Below are 15,186 nucleotides of genomic sequence, written 5' to 3' on the forward strand. Positions count from 1 at the left end.
CTTCTTACCTAGCAGGAGTATCTCTGGGTTAAAAGATTCTGCCATGATACCCTGGGCTAGCTGTTTAAGCCATTGCTTTTCAAATTAATAGCCAGGGAAGACAAATGGCTTCTGTGTGTCTTAGGCACAAATGCCTTACAGATAATTTAAGAGGCATGGTCATGGGAAGCACCAAAACAAAAAGACACCTTTCCTGATGATTCTTATCGGGAATTTGCCTCCCACACTGACATTTTCTCTTCTTGGATGATATGAACTCAAGGTAGCAAAATAAAATACAAGACCAGGAAAAGTAAAAAAAAAATCAACAGGGCACTTATTTGGTGGCTAATTATTCAGTACAGCAATAAGGCGTTCAGACCAACTAGCAATAATGGCATTCAAACTGTCAGTAAAGAGGTTTGAGATAGTTGTGCCACATACGTTCCTTTTTTTTGCCCTACGTTCTGTATGGGGAGCATAAATTTAACGTATGGTGCATACAAGATCATTAGGCTTTTGTATATTGGCTGAGCGTCGGGCTGTTCTGGGTGGGAAAGCCCTTCTGTTTGGGATAATTCAAGAGTGACATAGAAGGACATCAGTACATACAGTGTTTAACTTTTGTTAAAGTGATAAAATACAACTTCTTCCTAAAGATGCAAAATTTTCCATAAAAGCATAACACTGAAGTTTCTCAAATACGGTAATTCTATACCAGCCAGTATAATGACGGAGAAATGGAAAGGGCAACTTACACCACACTTGCTTAGGGCAATATACCACCATCTTTCCCGAACTGAACGAAAACTGCGCCCACCAACGCAGCTGAAATAACGAACCCCATCCTCTGTCACCACCTACAATAGGGAAGAACAAAGAAGCAAAACACTTTTTTGTATACAATCAGGAAAAACACATTTCATGCTATATCTTTTAATTAACATAAGGCTGTTCGTTTTTTACATTTCAGCTTACGGTGACCTTGAAAATATTATTTCCATCATTTCTGTCTTTACTGTCCTTACATACAATTTAAAATCCCTGCCTTTGACCTATCACTTGGCTCCAGGTTTTTTCCATCAGTGGTCACAGCTAACTGCCCCTCACTCACTGGCTGCCTGAGGTGCCAGTCATGGAGTTCTTGAGCTGAACCTGGCATTCAGACTGCAGGTTTTCATTCCTTGAGTTCAGAAAAGTACATCAGTAGGCATTCTGCTACTTGAAGTAAAACTGGATGTTGAAATAGTTTGCCTGAATTTCCCTGCAGTGGACAAAGAGAAATTCTTTATCAAATGTACTGTTACTTGACTTTATAAATATCTTCTGCTTGAGTTTATGTACGACAGAGTATTAATAATACAGCTATTTGGGAAACGGTTTTAAATCCTGGCAGCCTACATCACAGATTTAAATTATGTCTCAGACAGAGCTCATCCTGCAATATTAATATGTGCAGTCCAAAAGGAATGATGTTGACTACATCAGGCATCTCTATTTAGTACGCCTTTACTAATGTCTTACAGTTGCTTCTAAACATTTTGCTGCTCTTCGATACAGTAATCAGATGAAAGAACTTGGATATTTTTCGTGAGGTGTCTTTGTAAAGTGTAAGCATTCACAGGGAACTGTTTTCAGCTTGACCTCCTGTGTTTCACATAAAGCTGCTGAACATGCTTGAAATATTTCCCTGAGTCTCGTAAGATGAAGAAATCAAGGTTAGAAGCTAAGAATATACGCTCTAGTGTGTGTGAAGTGGGAAATGTATTAGACAATGTTTTAAGCATAAATCCTGTGATAAAATAATAGCACTCCACAAAAGACCCACAATCCTACTGTGCAGCTTACCAGGGATAATAGCTCCAGTCAAGCAAGAAGAGAGAGGAGAGAACCTGTAAATCTGGGCCACTTAAGTGACTGTAAAGCTCAGCTTCTCTTTGGAGAAATGCTTTAAAAGGTGAATTCTGCATTGATACTGCGTCTGAGTAAGCAGACAGAAAAATAAAGCATGGCTATTTCTCCAGCTGATTCTGATGGCTAATTATACCGATGACGACAGGAAATGAATGGGGAAGAAAAGGCTGATGCCTCACACCAAAACCAAATTTTCCTTTGTGTGTGAGATGGATGCCATGTCTGAGAAAGAAAAGAAATGTGCGAGCTGACTGATTTGTTAAAATCTGCAGCTCCTTAATCATTTGGAGGTGAACATGGACATTTTAAGGGAGACTTTTTAAGAAACTTGATGCCATTCCCCAAGGTGTTTAAATATCAAAACAGTTTTTTAATACTGTGTCCCACAGTTACAGTCACTGATTGAACTCTGCTTCCCCTGTTTAAAGAAACTTGATCTGGTCACAGCATCATCTGGAAAAGAAGTGATGGTTGATTCTGTTCTGCCACTGGAGATTTACAATGTCTGAATGACAACACTCAGCTAGCACTGTGGGTGCTAGGGTTTGAATCGTCTGTCAAAGCGATACCATCCAACAAACTACTCCAGTACTGGGGCCTCTTGAAGATGATGATGAAAAACTGATTAATGAATGATATGCAACATCTTAAGTTCATCACTCCACTTAATGTTGAAAGAAAGGTGCATATTATCATAAACCTGAAGTGTATGGTACTATGTCTAAGAAGGTCTGATTGTCCTTGATTATTTCTGGAATTGTCCCTGATTCAGTTGAGATTTGTCCCTGACTGGCTGAGAACCATGTTAACGGTAAAACAAAGAAGATATTTTGGCTGATGTTTCCACGTTAATGCTTGATTCCTTTGCCTCAGATGTAAAGACAGTTGTCTTCGTGCTCTTCTGCTCAGCATGTTTCTTTCAGAGTTCACTGCTTTTATGAAAAGCCATGTTTGAGGGGTCTCTGTAAAGTGTGTGAGGTTGGGTTGTTACACAAATAAAATTTCGATTTGAAGTTTCTCAAACAGGGACACATTTAAAAAAATATGGACAGTTTCAATAAATGACTTTTTGGGTTTCCTCATTCATCTAATATGGAGTGCGCTTCACACTAAGTATTTACTTCTTTTTCAAGGTGGCTACGAGAAAACTACCAAATTCTTCAGCAACAGTAAGGGCATTTCCATAGCTTTGTGGCTGGGCTACTGATAGGGGGTTGCAAGACAGTCTATCTCATCCCCAATTTATTCCAAAGCAAGTAAGTCCTTTTTTTTCTCTAGATCTGGGTCCATTTTGGAGAAAATGCTGAAGCAATAATGCCACAGACAAGGTCCATCCTTTATTCCTTTATTCATACAGACTGCTCAGAGGCAACCTGTGCTTTCCATACAGTGCAATCTCTGACCCAGCTTCAATGGAAATGCTGCACATTCGTAACTCAAATGGCACACGGGTCACTCACTCTAAGGATCTTAACCCGGTATGTGACATCAACAAAACTTGCTGGAAAGGCAGATTTGTCTCACAGAGGTTGCCTCCCCTTTTTAAAAAGTTTCCTACTCATGTTAAACAAAGCCCCTCATTGCCCCTATTTAAGCTCAATTTGGATGATTGGATGGGTAACCAGAAATTCACACTGGGGGTTCCAACTGTGTCCTTCTTGGACAGGGACAATAGGTGCTGATTTTAGTGTCTGCTTGAACCAGACACCCTTGGTAACATGAGTTGAACTTGGCTAGGCTTTTAAGGGCCCTGAGGCCATTAGCCTAGTAACCTAGGTGCAGGTTGCTGTTATGATACTATCCTAGATTCTTTTTGTTCTGACAAGTACAGGTTACTGGAGACTGATTCATCTTTCCAACTTAAAAAAAAAAAAAAATGTCAGGGTTATACCTCTCAGCTGTACTGAATTCCTCAGTATTTACCGGTTTTGAAGTCAAAATAATGGGGTGCCACAAATTCCTGAGTGGCCCCTTTCATTTCCAGATTTCCCGGCCTTTTTTTTTTCAAATTTTTGCAGACATCATTACATGCAGGGTGTACGCAATGACGTCAGCATCGTGAGCAGACTGCTGAGGCTGTCGGATTATGGCTAGGGCCTGAGGGTGTGTGTACTACTGTGTTTATGTTTATCCCAACACATGCAGGCAGGCCGTTCTTTTTTCATTTGTTACTGTAGTGCAGAGCAGACACTGAAGACAGTGCACTTAGCAGTGCAGCAGTCGTCGGACCCACTGTACTGATCAGTCTGACTGTTACAAAGATGAAAAAATATATCATCATCAGTACCACCAGACTCATTTCTTCCCTAGCTCTTTCAGGTACCATACCCTAAAAAAGAAAGAATCAAGAAAAAAGTGCAATTGCAATTATGCCGATGTTGTTAGTGAGTTTTTTTTTTTTTTTTGAGGTAACGCTGGGTGGGAGTACATGTGCCAGCTGCTAAAACAAACGTATTTGAAACCTGTCTGTAATAAAGATAGTTTGTGTGCTGGAGTCAAGACCCAAAGTTTGACTTGTGTTTTATCTCTTGACTCACTACTACTGCAACAGTTCCCAAACTGACCATTTTTTATTAGAAACGAAAGGTGGGCTTCTCTGTTAAGTGTTCTTGTTAGGCCAGTCTAGACATGGATGCCTCGAGCTCTACTGGGACGTGCCAGGTTTTCTGCATCCTAATGTAGCTTTATTTCTTTCTCATTAATGATGTACTGTAGTCATGTCTGTTATGCTGTGATAGGACTATGTTAATTGTTGCTCAGACATGATTTTTGTGTGTCTTGACATACAGTATTGTACAGTAGTTTTTTTGTACAATGCAGTAGCACATATTGTGCTAAACATATTAGAAACAGCTGATATTAGCAGTGTGTATTACTTTTGCAAATGATGGTCTGACAGTAGAAACCATCCAAGCTAATTTGCCATGTGCTATTTTGTTTTTTCTTAGCTATATTTTATAGGAGTCAATTCATCTCAGGAGTGTACTGCAGATATTTGTTTTTAACTTTTAATTTTTTTCTTGTCTGTAATGCACATTTTGGTTTCTTCAGATATACAGACATTTTTGGCTAACAGTAAGGAAGACCAGTTCATTTAACAAATGTTGGAACATACAACATGACATAAAATAGGTAAAAAAACATGAATTACCTATGACCCTACCATGGTATATTGCTGTTATGCAATGCCATTATTAAAAAAGAAGTCTTATCTTTTGAAAAAAAATAGCAGTGTATAATAAGTGCTCCATCCCCATTGGAATGTAAGAATGTAAGAATGTGAGTCCGCTGGGTACAGCTTAGGGATGTGCAGGGTTTATGTTTGGATGGTTATGCTACTCTCACTCAGAAAGAAACTTATAGTTCCCTAGGTAAGTACTAGGCTAGCTGCCTTTGAGAGCCATTTTAAGCCTAGTCAATTTTAATTTTGGTGCTTGAAATAACATAACCCATTTGGTGTTAGATTGTTCTTATCCATCCCATGGTCTTTATATTACCTAGGTTCATAGTTAAGTACTAGGCTATCTGTCCGAGGGCATTTATAAGCCTAGCCAGAGTGTGTCGGCTTTCGCCACCCCACTGATTAATTAACTGATCCTCTGTCAAGCAGAGCCAATTAAGTGATCCCAGGGGTGTATTTTCTGTTACCCATCCACTCGTCAAGGTTTCTCTTGAAGAGTGTTAGTAAGGGGCTCTGCCTAATGTAGTTTGGAATTTTTTTCTAAAGCATGGGGAGTCTGTGTGACAGGAATCCATCCCTCCAGCATGTTCTATTTATTGTTGTGGTGTGGTTTAGTTCACTAGAGCGCATGGCTCGCAGTGACTTGGATTTATTTAGGTGGAGCATGTCCATTAATTCTGAGTTGGACATGGCTTTGTAAGTCTGGCGTTTTTTCAGTCGGGCTGCATAGGACATATGTTTGAGGCCAGTAATCCTCTTGGTGAGATACTTTTGTGGTCTCTCCAGCTATTGGAAGTGTCTTGTGAGGTCCATCCCAAATGGGGCATTGTACTCTATGAAGGGTCTGATGAGAGACGAGTAGAGGGGCACTATAACCTCTTTATTTCTAGATGCAAACCCTTTAGTAATTAGATGGGCCACATAGAAAGATTTCCTAACTACTTTGGCAATATGATTGTCAAAGGTGAGATTGCTATCTACTTGGGTCCCCAGATCTCTTATTACCTCTTCTGTACTAAGGGGGCTGCCACCTATGTGGTAATTCATGGGTGTTTTGTTTTTCCCAAATGGGATGACTATGCATTTTTTGGCATTTAGCTTGAGGCCATGACTTTGACACCAGGTATCCGTCTCAATAAGGCCCTTTTGGATGATGTCCGTGGCAGCCGGAGAGTCAATTATGGCTCCCAGTTTGCAGTCATCGGTGAACTTGGTTAGCCATAGTTCTCCTGTGTTTGCCTGTACTTCTGAGAAGTATATGCTGAACAGTAGGGGTCCCAGCACCGAGCCTTGTGGGACACCACTTGTGACTGGTTTAGAGTCGGACCTGGAGCCCGCTATTCTTCCCGTGTGAGTTCTGTCTGTAAGCCAGTTGGCAACCCAGAAAACAATATCACGAACCAAAAACCAATGCCAAACAACCATGACAAGCAGGACTATGGACTCACAGTGTAAAATTCCAAAATAAAGATGATGATCACCGCCAAGATGTATAACAAAAGTTTAAAAAAATTGTTATACATCTTGGTGGTGATCAACATCTTTATTTTGGAATTTTACACTGTGAGTCCATAGTCCTGCCAGTTGGCAACCCATCTCGTGATGTAGGGTTTATGTTCAGGCTGGTGAGTTTTTTTTTGTAATACCTGAGTGGGGAATGGTATCAAAAGCCTTGGCAAGGTCAAGGTAGGCTGTGTAAACAACCTTTCCCTTATCTATGGTCTTGGTGACTGTCTCGAAGAAGTCAACCAGGTTTAGTAAGCATGATCTTCCCTTAACAAAGCTGAACTGGGTTGGGTCAAGTGTTTGGAGATTCCCAATGTCTTTGTTAATGAGTTTCATGATGATGTGCTCCATAGCCTTGCAGACCAGGCTAGTCAGGCTTATGGGGCGATAGTTACCAGGTTCAGTTGTGGCCCCTCCTTTGTGGAGTGGAATAACCGTTGCTGTGCACCATTCTATGGGCATGTGGCCTGTGGAGAGGCTGAGGTTGAACAGCGTGTTTAGGTGAGGGGTTAGTTTGTTTGTAGTTCGTGCAAGACGCAGGCTGGGACACCATCTGGCCCCATTGATGATGTGTTTTTGGCTTTTGAAAGGGCTATTTTCACCTGTGCGTCTGTGATTTCCGGGACACTACATTTTTCCGGTATTGTTGTGGGCCCTTTTGGGTGTGAGAGGGGGGTGAAGTTTGCACTGAATCTGCCTGCCAGGATATTGGCAATATCAGTAGGTTCAGTATATTTTGTGCTATTTTGCACTAGTTCAGTGCATATCTGCGAGTTGCCACTTAGATTCTTAACATAGCTAAAGAAGGTTTTGTGGTTATCTTTTGAATCCTTGGCTATTTTCCTTTCGAAGTTAGCCTTGGATGAGTTTATGAGGGACCTTAGTTTCTTACTGATACTGATCAGGGATGTCTTTCCTTCTTGGGATTTGCTTTTTTTCTGAACTAGTTTCCTCCTTCTATTGTACAGCCTATTTATGGCAGGGGTCCACCAGACTGGTTTCCTTCTCTTAGAGGAGTGAGTCTTGGTTTTGCTAGGGATGGCACAATCTATGCATCCTTGTAGGTGCTCATAGAGTGCATTTGTAAAGGTTTCTGCATCTTGGGCAGCATTATCCTTTAGCATGGGGGCTGTGAAACTTACCGCCTCTGTCTTAAGTAAGGTGAAGTTTGCTTTAGAAAAGTTTTTTACTGTGGTTTCCTTAGTTGGGGGTGGTGGTGGGGTTTGGACATCCAGAGTGATTAGTTTATGGTCTGATCTAACCAGTGACAGGTTGACCTCCAGTGTGGAACACCTGTTGCTCATGTTTGTGATGACCAGGTCCAATATGTTTTCACCTCTGGTAGGGGAGTTTACCAGCTGATCCAGGGTGTTTGAGTTGATGAATTCCAGGAAGCACTGGGCCTGGGAGTTTGTACTTGAGTAGTTTTCCCAGTTAATGGTAGGGTAATTGAAATCGCCCAATATCAGGGTGTTTGGTAGGACCTTCATGTTTTCCAGTGTCTCCAGAAAGGTGGTGTGGCGGTCCTGAGTCATGGATGGTGATCTGTAGCAGGCCACAATTTGTACTGCAGATTTGCACGATGTTAGTTGCATATGAATGATCTCGGAGGTATCATGCTGCACCACTAACCTGGAGGTGTAGGTATCCTTGATGAATATGGATACACCCCCTCCTTTTGAGTTTTGGTCCGTGTTCTGTGACCGAAACGTGTGGTACGAGTTGTAGCCTGGTAGTGCTGGGGTGCTCTCTGGAGCCTTGAACCAGGTTTCAGTTATTGCACAGATGTCGGCATTCTCCATACTGAGGAGTGCTTTGAGCGCATGCATTTTGAGATTTAAACTCCTGGCATTCAGTAGCATAACCCTCAGTTTTTTGTTAATTGTGCTGTTTACAGAGGTGGGATTGACTTTTGAGCCTTGCCTAAAAACGGCAATATGTAGGCAGCAAGAGCCTTGGCCGGTATTCGAAAGCCTAGGAGTGGCAGGTGCAAGCCCTCTCTTGCGAAGCAATGCAGCTTGTCAAGCATGTCATCCCGGGCTGACAGACACTGGATATGCTTTGAATGACACCAGAAGCTTAGCCAGTTGTTGAAACTGATCATTTTTTCTTTATACTGAGGTATCATTCTTGGTGAAGGCAGGATGCTACTCAGGGTCAGGGTCATACCAGCCTGGGCTACATGATCAGAGAGCTCTTCCATGTCTCTTTTCATGTAGTCCAGAGAGGTACATCTCAGGTCATTCACACCAACATGAACAATGACAGAGTCATATTTGTACTTGTCCTGGAGTGACCCGAGTGCTTGCATTATGTGGCAGATTCTGGCTCCCGACAGGCAGCTAACAGTAACCTTCTGCTTGTCCAGCCTAGTGAGTGGGACATCAGTGTGCCTGACTATAGAGTCACCTATTACTAGTGTGTTAGGTATGTTATTTCGCCTTAAGGGCTGTGATTGTGTGCCACACTGATTTTGTGTTTTATGTGTTGTCTGGTTTGTGACAGGAGATGCAGGTTGTTTGGGTGTCTGCTTTGGAGGTCTCTGATGCTTTTGCAGGTTTTTATTTAGAGCCTCCGAGTATGATTTTGTGTATTTATGTGTATTTTTTGCCAGTGCTGGTTTAGTAGGTCTATGTGTGGCTGGAGGTGTGGTGCAAGTGTTAACCTTCTCCGCTTGACTATCTGTTTCAGTCTTGGGTGGAGACAGCTTAGCCTCCAGTTTGACTGTATAATTGTATCTCTCACATGTTAGTGTTTTGTGATAGGAGGAGAGGCTTGTCTGTGTACATGAGCCAGTTGTAACATTGCTTCAGGATACCCAGATTCACCAGCTGGACTGGAGAGTGCACCTGAAATTGCCCTTTGGTCATACCTGAATAGTAGGGTGAGCTGCTTAGTCACTTGGTTGGTGAGGGATGAATAAAGAGCTTTGCCCTGCCAGGCAATCAAGTGTCAGGGTATATTAGTGCTTGCTATTAGGTCTGAGCAAGTGCTGGGTTGTAGGATGCTTTTTGAGTGCTTAGGTTGAGAGTTAGACTAGTTTCAAGGGAAAAACTGAAGAGGAGACTTAGTGGAGCTAGGAATAATTTAACCCTAGCTAACCGGCACTGCCCAGCGCACAAAACCGTGCAAACTCTTTTTTTATAGCAGGGAAATGAAAGAGATAGAAATTGGCCCAAAATGGCCAATAAACTACTAACTTCTGGGCTGGAACCACTCCTCCAGGGACAGGCTGCTCAAAGCTTCTCTCTCTCACAGGTGAACAGAGAAACTTCCTTCTATCCAAGTAAGGTATGGGCAACTCAGAAACTTGTAACACAGCCCTGAATTCAGCACTAGCCTGAAAACTGGACTATACTAGCTTAGAAAGGTGGGAAACAAGGGAATTTTTTTTGTTTTGTTTTTTTTTTTTTTGAAAAGATAAGGCAAAAACAGTAAAAAAATACACTTAAAACAGCTTTAAACTATTACAAACGATCAGAAAAGGCTATTGCACTTTAGTTTGTAGCCTACAACAGTTAAACAAATTATTTAAACAAAAAATGAGTTTTTTAAAAGTGCAGGCAGTCAAATAAGTACAATATGTGAAAAAAACAAGCTTTTGAATCACAATAAACGCTGGAAAATCAGCGTTTAGGTGGAAAACAGTTAAGTATAGCAAGAAGGTACAGCAAACTGATACTTAATCACTCCAAAGTCTCTCTTCTAAGCTAGAAGGCTTGTGTCAGTTTAAGGCTTTCTAGTGGTTCCCAGTAGGTTAGTTACAGGAAAGATGGGAAACAAGCACAGATGTGGTATTTTAAACCAGAAAGTTGAAAGAGATGGACAAACTGTCCAAATGGTCAATAAACTACAATTTCTGGGCCAAGAACCACTCCTCTTGTGGTAGACAGGCTACTTACTGCTTACCATTCCCACTGATAAGCTAGAAGGCTTCCCTCCAACACGGAAAGGCTTGGGGGCTCAGAAGCTTAGAAAGAGTCCTGGATACAGCAAATTTGTACCTGGACTAGACTAGTAACAGGAAAGGCAGGAAACAAGTGCAAACACAGGCATATAAATCAGAAGGTTGAAAGAGATGGAAAAGCTTCCGAAAAGGGCAATGAACAGTAAGTTATGTACTCACCATAACGTTAGATGTATGTAGTCCATCTCACCTCACATTCTTCACCTGTGGGTTCGGAGCTGACTCTGCCTATTTACTAGCTCAAAAGTCTTTGATTGGCTGGGCTAAGATGGTATCCCACAATACACTGCTCCACATCCCCAGATCTAGTTGGCTGCCAACAGAAGTACAGGATGCCTCACCCAAACACACACACATCCTTAACAAAGAGGTCCAACAAATTATCCAAAGGGACTCTGCAATACAAGAAGGACATATTGTTCCTCCAAATCCTCCAGGCCTGGGGGACGGTGGGGGGGGGGTAATGAAGAATGTGAGGCGAGATGGACTACATACATCTAACATTATGGTGAGTACATAACTTACTGATGTCATGTAGTCCTATCTCGCCTACATTCTTCACCTGTGGGGAAGTGTCCCTAGCACCTACTTCCTGGGTGGCTCAATGGAAAATACTCCTGAGCACTGTGGAGCCAAAAGATGATCTGACCCTGGACACCACATCCAATTTGTAATGGGAGACAAACATGTGAGGAGAAGCCCACTTTGCAGCTGCACATATATCATCCATCGATAACCTACCCTGAAAGGCTGTGGATGTGGAAACAGCTCTTGTAGAATGCACTCTGACTGGAAAGGGCAGACTCTTTCCCCCTGCCTGATAAATAAAGGAGACGCAACCAGCTATCCACCTAGAGATGGTGACCTTGGAAACTGCAGACCCCAAGCGATTCTCTGAAAATGAAACGAAGAGCTGGTCTGACTTCCGCCAATCTTTTGTCCTATGTAGATAAAAGCGTAGTTGTCTATGAACATCCAACAGATGAAACTGGTACTCTGCCTTGTTGGAAAAATTGGGGAAGAAGACCGGCAGTTCAATGGACTGATTAATATTAGATAAGGAAGCCACCTTGGGAAGAAAGGATGGGTTTGGTCTTAGAGAGACTATCTTTATGGAATATCAAATATGGGGGCTTGACTGATAGGGCCTGGATTTCTGAGACTCATCTAGCTGAGGTGATAGCTATCAAAAAGGCAGATTTCCAAGTAAGAAATTTTAAGCTGCAGGAGGCCGCAGGTTCGAAGGGTGGGAGAGTGAGAGCCTGCAGAACGAAATTGAGGTCCCAGGGCATAACAGATTGAGATACAGGGGGACGAAGCAGAAGAGTGACTTTCAAGAATGCTTTACACAGCCTGTGTGCCATTAAGCTAGGTTCATAAGCTACATGAAAATTTGAAATAGCCGCCAGCTGAACTTTGATGGTAGCTGAGGCAGACTCTTGGTAGAACAAAGCAGACAGAAATTCCAAAACCGAATCGATGGGGGCTGTGTAGGGGTCAATACCTTTGGACTGGGCCCATATCGAGAACCTTTTCCACTTACTAGAGTAGATCTTCCTAGTGGATGGTTTATGGGAGGACGAAAGAATATAGACCACGTCTGGAGAAAAATCATGACATCTGACTACGGATGGAAGTGGAGTAGCCAGGCAGTCAGCCAGAGGGTCCCCAGTGAGGGGTGGAACTGTCCCGACATATGTGTCAGCAAGTCCGGATGAGGGTCCAGAATCCAAGGAGTATCCACAATGTAAGGTTGAAGGAAGGGGAACCATACTTCACGAGGCCTGTGTGGTATGATCAGAATCAACCTGCTTCCCAAGGATAGTTCTGAATCACCCTTGAGATAAGGGGAAACGGAGGGAAAGCATAAAGTAGACCCAAGGGCCAGTTGTGCACAACAGCGTCCCTTGGAAACTCCCCCCGCTGGGGGGATCAGCGTGAAGTAGCAGCTGAATTTCGCATTGAGGGGACTGGCAAACAGATCGCAACAAGGCTGACCCCATCTGCTGAATATGCTTTCCGCCACCTGGCGGTTCAGGGACCACTCGTAGGGCATGAGGATCGCCCTGCTTAGCCTGTCTGCAATCACATTGGTTTTCCCCGGGATGTGCATTGCCACCAAGGGCCGTTGGGAAGCTATTGCCCAATTCCACACTCTCATGGCCTCCCTGCACAGAGGGTAAGATCTGGTTCCTCCTTGTTTGTCGAGATACCACACTACTGACATGTTGCCTGAGTATATTGCAATAGTCCTTAGAGGGAGGACATCCTGAAGTGCCTGCAACGCAAAAAGCACTGCCCTCATCTCCAGGACACTTACGTGCAAGTCTGTCTCGTGCTCCTGCTACGTGCCTTCGACCATCCTGCTGAGATAATGCCCTCCCCACCCTATCTGGGAGGCGTCCGTGGTCACTGTGGCTACCGGGTTGGGTGGTACAAACGGTTTTCCTACATTTAAGTTGTTGGTGCATAGCCACCAACTGAGGTCCTGCTTGCATCTGCCTGTGATTAAGATTGGATGGGATAGTGGTAGTCTTTGAAAGGACCATTGGGCAAATAGAAGCAGGATTCTCATATGTAACCTCGCTAACGGGACCATCATGATAGTAGACGCCATTGTCCCCAGTAACTGAAGAACTAGCATTGCCTTCACACATCTCAGAGGCATCATCGTACGAACCTGTTGTTGTAACCCCGTGATCCTCCTCAGTGGTAGGAATGCCCTCAATCGAATAGTGTCCAACTCTGCTCCTATAAATGAGACACGCTGTGAGAGTAGCAAGGCAGATTTTTTCCAGTTTATTGTAATGCCTAACTGGTGACATAGATTGATGGTAGTATCTCTGTTTTGAAGAAGTAGATGCTTGGTGGGGGCAGAGAGGAGCCAGTCATCCAGGTATGGAAACACCTGGAATCCTTGACGTCTCAAGTGAGCCGTTACCACTGCCATGCACTTGGTGAACACCCTGGGGGATGTGGTGAGACCAAAGGGCAGGGCTCGAAACTGGAAAAACCTGGCTCCCAGCCGGAAGCGTAGATGACATCTGGATGCTCTGTCCATTTTGATGTGGTAGTAAGCATCCTTCAGGTCGATGGAGCACATCCATACTTCTTTTCCCAACAATGGGAGAATCGATTGTAGTGTGACCATCCGGAATTTGGACTTTCGTACATAATGATTGAGTTGGCTGAGATCCAAAATGGGTCTCAGGTTCCCCTGTTCTTTTTGGCACCAAAAAGAATCTTGAGTAAGTACCTAATCCGATCTGGTCTGGGGGGACTGGTTGGATGACTCATTTTTCCAACAGCTGAGAAACCTCTGATGGTGCTTGATCCCTTTGACTGGGTGGAATGTCTGGGATCCGTTTGATGGGAGGGGGTGCGGAGTAGAATGGGATGGTGTAACCTCCGGCGATTATCCGTAATATCCATCGGTCCTGGGTGATGTTGACCCAGGATTCCGGATACCGGGAAATTCGACCCCCGACTGGCTCTGGAGAAGCACAGTCGGGCACACCCTCAGGAATGAGAGTATGGGGAACCATGAAAGGAATTGCGGTCCCCAGAATTGCGGGGGCCCCCTCTGCCTCTGGGGTGACGTCTTCCTGAATACAACCCCCCTCCCCTGCCTCGGGAGGGGGTCTCACCTTGTGCGGCAGGAAAAGGCTTTTGTGATTTCTTGAACCACATCTTTCCCCCTCACTGAGCCTTGGGATAAGGTCTCGATGGGAGGGAAAAACAGACCCTTATGGCAGACAAGGTCTTTCCCTCTTGCTCGCACCTGGTGAGGGTGTCTTTCACTTTGGTCCCGAACAAGGAGGAACCATCAAAGGGGGCATTAGTGAAGGAAGACTTAAAGGCCTCCGCAAAGTGACACAGGTGTAGCTAGGCTTGCCTCCTAAGGGCCATCCCTGAGCTAGCCACCCTACTCACTCCCTCGGCCGCATACGAAATAAGTCACATGGACAAGTTAGCAATGGAGTTGAGGATAGAGAGCTGAGCGTTGACAGTCTGGGCCACCACCTCAGGTACGTTACCCGCTAGAGTATCTCCTAACTCCTTAAGGAGATCTCTCTGGAGCCGCGTGAAATGAGACAAATAATTCAGCGACCGCAAGGTAAAGGTAGCTGAAGAAAGGGTATGCTTCCCGTACCGGTCCATAGTCCTAGACTCCTTGTTAGGAGGATGGACCGAAGAGGAAGACTCAGCAACTTCCTTCTGGGTGGCTGCCGCCACCACCATAGCATCTACCGGGACTCCCTCTGTTAAAAATTCTTTTCCTTGGGGAGCGGACAAAAATTTGTTGGGGCGTCGAGGAACAGGCTCCACCGAGTCAGGACTCTCCCACACCCTTCGACAATTAAGGTCAAGGAGCTCATCGAAGGGTGGAGACACCCAGCAGGCGAAGGGCTGAGCGCCAAAAGCCTTAAGGAATACTGACTCCTCCTCAGAGGGGGTTTTGGAGAACCAGTCTCCTCTTTGTTTCAGGATCTCCAATATATCAGAGAACAAAATGTCCTCAGAGGAAGACTTGGGGGCCCCCCCCCGATTCCTCGAGGTCAGTATCGGAAGTGAGGGACTCGTCCTGGGAGTCTATGAGCTTCCTCTTGCACAATTTCATTCTGGTGGGTTCCTCAGG

At 44.1% G+C, this 15,186-nt stretch overlaps 1 protein-coding gene across 2 annotated transcripts in view; it reads right to left on the minus strand.

Moving 5' to 3' along the window:
• TMEM145 (transmembrane protein 145) overlaps positions 1–15,186 on the minus strand; it is a 777,234-nt gene that overhangs the window by 316,968 nt on the left and 445,080 nt on the right. For both annotated transcript variants that reach the window (XM_044080786.1, XM_044080784.1), the window contains exon 5: positions 738–839. In XM_044080786.1, the coding sequence (XP_043936721.1) occupies positions 738–839 (102 nt within the window). The remainder of the gene's footprint in view (positions 1–737; positions 840–15,186) is intronic.

Source organism: Protopterus annectens, chromosome 8.part0 (genome assembly GCF_019279795.1).
Source record: "Protopterus annectens isolate FY-2018-M chromosome 8.part0, PAN1.0, whole genome shotgun sequence".
Classification (NCBI taxonomy): domain Eukaryota; kingdom Metazoa; phylum Chordata; order Ceratodontiformes; family Protopteridae; genus Protopterus; species Protopterus annectens.